General features: G+C 38.3%; 2 protein-coding genes across 2 annotated transcripts in view; both read right to left on the bottom strand.

Moving 5' to 3' along the window:
• LOC107549995 (membrane-associated guanylate kinase, WW and PDZ domain-containing protein 1-like) overlaps window positions 1–6,320 on the bottom strand; it is a 56,113-nt gene that overhangs the window by 6,619 nt on the left and 43,174 nt on the right. The gene's annotated exons all lie outside the window — the stretch shown is intronic.
• LOC107549996 (membrane-associated guanylate kinase, WW and PDZ domain-containing protein 2-like) lies at window positions 2,325–4,981 on the bottom strand. The gene is made up of 4 exons (XM_016231206.1): window positions 4,595–4,981; window positions 3,055–3,128; window positions 2,573–2,716; window positions 2,325–2,500 (listed from the first exon to the last, which is right to left on the bottom strand). The coding sequence occupies exons 1-4, from the start codon at window positions 4,842–4,844 to the stop codon at window positions 2,483–2,485; spliced, it is 486 nt and encodes a 161-aa protein (XP_016086692.1). The 5' UTR covers window positions 4,845–4,981; the 3' UTR covers window positions 2,325–2,482.

Below are 6,320 nucleotides of genomic sequence, written 5' to 3'. Positions count from 1 at the left end.
GAATGCGCTGTGTGCTTCGTTGTGAAAGCAAAACTACTTTGTTTGGCCTTACAAAAGAGGACGATATCTGCGTCGTCATGCCTGGAGCTGATCCGTGCTGGTCGCTGAGGAAATACATCATCTTTGCGCTGTGGATCGCCGGATCGGCTTTCACCGTGGACAAAGCGGAGTCCAGTCCGGGGTCGTAAGATTTGGTTGCCGCAAGCCCTCCGGACGCTCCTTCCTCGAATCCGCCACCTCTGCTCACTCTAGCCCGCTGGCAGTTCTTCACTTTATCCCCTGGCCTCTGCTCACTCAAGGACGCCGTGTGTGACGCTGTGTTTCATTGTGAAAGCCATACTACTTTGTTTGACCTTCCAAAAATGGACACGACTAGAAATCAGTGGTTAATTTGTATTTACAACACGGTTCAAGAACACTTCAACCGAAATATTCAGATGTGTGCAGCACATTTTATGGAGGACTGTTTACTGATCCTGGTAGAGTAGACTACAATGCCAGCTGTTCTGACTTAAAGATTGTAAGTACGTTTTTTATATTTAAAGAGTTTTTATATTTTATATATTTAAAGTGAGTTTTTTGGGCAGTGTAGAGTAGGGCTTGTTGTTTGTCATTTCTCCGATCACAAATGCAGACATGGTTTTATGTTTACGCGGCGCGATGCAACGCAATGCGTAAAAAGACAGTATAAGTCATTATAATCCATAATTATTTCCCCACTGGATGCAACGAATGCCTCGTTTATAATGGGTTTTCATGTTTTTGAATCATCGCTCTGGCCTGACAGGGCATCACCACAATGTGGTAAGGGGCGTAACATTTCCGTCACACGCTTGAGGTATTCGGCCAATCACAACGCACTGGATAGCAGGCCAATCACAGCACACCTCCCTTTTTCAGACCGATGAGCTTTGTAAAAATCCACGCTATTCAGAAAGGCGGGCATAGAGGAGAAACAATAATGTACAGTATGTGGAAAATAATGTGTTTATTTAATCTTAAACCGCATAAACATTTCATTACACCAAATACACAAAATAATGTTCTTTTTTAGCAACATCATATGACCCCTTTAATACTTCGTTCTGTGGGCCTCTTCTATGAACTCTGAGCTTTAGTTCTTTCCATTGATTTTCTATTGGATTGAAGTCAGGTGATTGGCTGGGCCATTCTAGCAGCTTTATTTTCTTTCTCTGAAACCAATTGAGAGTTTCCTTGGCTGTGTTTGGCATTATTGTCTTGCTGAAATGTCCACCCTTGTTTCATCTTCATCATCCTGGTAGGTGTTGGGACTGAACCAGCAAATATTAATTTCCACTGACAAGGGGCAGGATTGCTTTCTAATTACTGACAAAGTCTCTTTAAGAAGGTATTTTATAGTCTTTGTTACTGATTGGCTTTCCATGCCTTTTTGCACCTCCATTCCATTTTATTACACATAACTTTTTTCTGTGTTTATTTCTGAATTTATTTGTTTTGTTTTGTTTGCATGTATGGATTACTTGGTTTGTTACTGACATCTGGTGAAAATGTCATGTCAACAGCACCTTTAGAAATATATTTACTGAGAAAAATAGTGATGTGTTCAATACTTATTTTACCTGCTGTGTGTATGTGTGTGTGTATATATATATATATATATATATATATATATATATAGAGGGAGTATGAGAACTGTGAGATCACAAAGTGAACATTAAGAAAGACAAAATGACAACCAACAGGAACGAGGAACGGTTACCAACCGCGTGTTTTCTGTCCGGCCGATGACATAGAAGCAAGGCTCGCCCTGCTTCGAGTTAGTCATACAAAGAGATAAGCTGGAAAGCTCCACTGGAGGAGAGTTCAAGAGAGAGAAAGAGAGCGAAAGTATGAAGTTGTGAAAGACAGGAAGAGAAAGAAGTAAATCAAGAGGAAAAATCCAATGCAGAGTTGCAAAAAGTACAGTTAAGAAGCTAGAAGATTGAACTTATATCCTGAATGTTTTTGGAAAAGTCCTGAATGTCTGTCATCACCTTGTTTTTCTACCAAGTTTAATGGACAAACGTATCATCTGCCTATGGCCCTGACTAGACGAATCTGATCTACAGATGTAAACCTGGTAACTATCAGAGGGAAGCAAAACTTTTGTAAAATATTTTGGCCATCGGTCGATCATTACTCTTACATGAACCTAAATTTCTCAAACCTTCTATTCCTATACATTACTCTTTCTCCCCTCACCATAATCTGGTACGTATCCATCGCCTTTCTTCAGTATGAGATGTATCCAGGCTCCTCCCTTTCGGATCTGCTCCACGGCCTGGCTGTGTGTCATCCCAGCTGTGCTGTCTCCATTAATCTCCACGAGCTGATCACTCACCTGCAATATGAGTCAGCAAAACCCTCTGTGACTCAGCGTAATGTCAACGACAGAACCTAATCCCAGCATGCCTCAGCATAATCTTCACAACATGACTCAGTGCTGCTCCTAGTGCTTGAGTCACACTTTCAAACATCCCTAACAGAATCAAGTGAAAGGTTTATTTATTGTGCCCAATAAAATTTACTGTGTGTGTGTGTGTAAACTAACCTGCATTTTCTGACTGCGTGAGGCCGGTCCACCCTCCATTAGACCGAGCACATACAGACCCATGTTATATTCGCTTCCACCTCGCAAACTAAAACCAAACCCTGTTGGCCCCCTTTCAAGATCAACGCTGTAATACTGGGAATCCTGGAGAGGGAGAGAGAGAGACATTTTTAAGCAACTTTATGTGATGTAGGCAGGGTATGAAATAATGGAAAGTTGCAGATAACATGCTAACTAGTTTAAAGAGCATGCTAATTCTTCTATGATTACTGTACATTACTATCACACTGTAGAAGTGTTTAAAATAAATAAGGCGTTCAGAAATGGTGGCCAGTTATAGAGATGCACTCTCCCTACACAGTCGTATGAATTTTAACCAAACATTTTGAGGTTAAAAGTTAAAAAAAGTCTATGGAACAAAATGCCTCCACAACCCAAGTAAATATGTATGTGTATTTCTGTATGCATGTATGTAGTCTCACCTTTTGCTTAGCCCGATGCCCTTTTCTTAACCGACTCTCAGCATCAAAGTCAGGGTACTCAGGTAGATTATTGTCTGATAAAAAATAGACACACATGAGTTTAGACACACGCCTTGTTACTGTAACACTTATTTATTATCTTTACACCAGCACCCTCTTGTGCAAAATGTTAAAAATACACCACAAGGCTTAGCAGAAACAACATTACTTCAGAATATAATAAATAAAATAACATAAATGTAATATTTAATTGAATTATTTCATAATTACTATATAAATATGCATGCATAAATTGTTAAATAATAAATAATATCATTATTAAAAATAAACTTAATTTTTTATTTAAACAGCAAGTTTCTCAAGGCATTTTACAAAACAAATACCAAAATGTAAGCTATACTCAATAAAAGACAAGTGCGAATATACACTACCATTCAAACGTTTTGAAAGAAATGAAAGGGTTAGTTCACCCAAAAATGAAAATTCTGTCATTAATTATTCACCCTCGTGTTGTTCCAAACCCGTAAGACCTTCGTTCATCTTTGGAACACAATTTAAGATATTTTTGATGAAATCTAAGGGCTCTCTGACCCTCCCATAGACAGCAAGGTAACTACCACGTTCAAGGTCCAGAAAAGTACCAAGATGATCCCTTGTGGATGCGCGTTCACGACAGTATCATGACGCGAGCGTGTGGCGGCGCTGACCCAGATCCGGCGTCATGGTACTGTCGTGAACGCGAATGTGGAATAAAGTCGTTATTTTTGTTTTCTTTGTGCAAAAAAAGTATTCTCGTAGCTTCGTAACTTTACAGTTGAACCACTGATGTCACACGGACTACTTTGTCGATCATCTTGGTACTTTTCTAGGTACTTAGCCCTCAGATATAATCAAAAATATCTTAAATTGTGTTCCAAAGATGAACGAAGGTCTTACGGGTTTGGAACAACACGAGGGTGAATAATTAATGACAGAATTTTCATTTTTGGGTGAACTAACCCTTTAATACTTTAATTTAGCATGAATGCAGTAAATTAATCAAAAGTAACAAGTGAAGACTTACATTTCTATATCAAATAAATGCTGTTCTTTTTGAGCTCTCTAGTAGTAATCAAAGAATCCCGACAAAATGTATCTGCAGCAGATGTATATGCATATTTGAATCATATTAAGCAGCACAACTGTTCTCAATATTGATTGTCAAGGATGATTTCTGAAGGATCATGTGACACTGAAGACTGGAGTAATGGCTGCTGAAAAATCCAGCTTTGCCATCACAGGAATAAATTAAATTAAAAAAAATTAAAATTTTAAATATGTTAAAATAAAAAAACAGGTATTTTAAATTGTAATACTGCACAATATTATTGTTTTTATTGTATTTTTGATCAAATAATTGCAGCTTTGATGAGCAGAAGAGAATTCTTTAAAAGAAATTCACCCCAAACTTTTGAACAGTAGTGTATGAACAAATATATCACCATTTAAAAACATACAATATAATTTAATTAGGAACTTTATACGAGTGTGGTGTGCTTACTAGTGTGAGAGCGTGGTATAATGGTGAGTCTGAGTGTGTTGCCGGCTCTGCGCAGTATCTGTGCGAGGTCTCTGTGAGGCAGCGTGACCACTGATTTGCCCTCCACGGCCTCCAGCTGATCCCCCGGCTGGATCTGACCACTGCGTGCTGCTGGGCTCCCCCGTCGCACCGTCACAAACCTGTGAGACACTAGAGACGAGGCTAAAGAGAAAAAACAGACAGAAAGAAAGATATTCATCCTCTCGTCCATGTAAATGAAATGAAATTCTTTCTACTTTAGAATGGGTCACTAAGTATTTTTTTTCCATTTGGTAAAGCATGATGTGACGATACACAGGGGCACATTTCTAAATGAACTGCATGAATCACTGAATCAAAAGAAGATTATACAGCTGGCAGAACGCTGAACAAATTCCTCACTTAAAATTTCACGTTTACATAACCATGAGACATTCTGGACCATAAAAGTTCTGTGACCTTACTGCCAATCCTAGACACAGCCACATGATGATTCATTTAATTATTTAATAGATTATGTGCGAAAATACGCAAATCTTAAAGCTTCAGGAGTTACATTCCAGCACAAATCATAGTTCACGCTGCAGCTCTTAAAAGGGACAGTCCACCCAAAAATCTCAAGCAGTTTTAAAAGTCATAAGGATGAGCAAATTATTATTTATAAAACGGATAGTTCCAGTCCTTGATTCTGATTGGTTGAGCCGCATTCGAAGCTGTTGTAAATTACACTACAAACATACACCTTTGTTTACTTCTATGTGTTGCTTGGCAACCACTTTGTTGCAACCACAACTGTTTCTGAGGAACTACATTGTTTGGTGGAAGAATACTGTTTTTTATTAATATCATTACACTTTATTTGCTCTGTTTTATTTTGTGAAACCTACCTACGTATATGGAATAACCATTTTATAAAAGCAATAAGCCCCGTGAAGCTGTGTTTTACAGTGAATTTATAACAGCTAAGGGGCGTTGTTAGGCACGACACGAAGCGGGGCTTATTGCTTTATTTTATAACTATTTCCTCCCACTCAACAATGACTACAAGTTTAACCAGTTCCTCACACGAAACTACCACATTCCTAAAAAAGTTCCACAGAAAAGAAAAATTTAAATAACATGAGGGAAAGTAAACAGTGACAAAGTTTATATTTTTTCATGAACTGTCGCTTTAAGAACTGAATACTGTGTTTTCAGTGTGCAAAATTTGTTTTGTAACTAAATTCCATAGGAAAGAATGTTAGATTCCAACAGGGATTGGAATCCATATCTAACTAGGACTCACACCTCTGCATGAAAAGAATAAACATTGTGTGTGCCATTGTTCATTTAAAACTGTATTTTGACATGTTCTCCATCACACTAAAGGGGAAAAAAGCATTGTTCCATTGGTTTTCACATCCCACAAAACAAAAATCTTCTCAGAAAGGACAATCACTAGAATAAACTGTTCCACCTGCTAGTTACAAGGTGGAGCCATCTTGACATTGAAATCCTATGCATCAATCATGTTTATTGTACACCTGTGTTTGTTTAATTATTGCCTTCTCTTCAGTCTGTCCCAAATTTCACTGTTGTCCTTTGATGGGTCTGTCCTCACCATGTGTAGCCTATTGTTTGTCAAAGACGCTTTGAGTATGAGGTGTTTTGTTCCACTCCAACCTCATCTGTCCACATTATTCAGCCTTTCACTCTCGGCCAAACAAGA

Source organism: Sinocyclocheilus grahami, unplaced genomic scaffold (assembly GCF_001515645.1).
Source record: "Sinocyclocheilus grahami isolate Dianchi unplaced genomic scaffold, SAMN03320097.WGS_v1.1 scaffold384.1, whole genome shotgun sequence".
NCBI classification, from domain to species: Eukaryota; Metazoa; Chordata; class Actinopteri; order Cypriniformes; family Cyprinidae; genus Sinocyclocheilus; species Sinocyclocheilus grahami.
The sequence above is the reverse complement of the archived record's forward strand: the minus strand, read 5'-3'. Positions and strand labels throughout refer to the sequence as shown.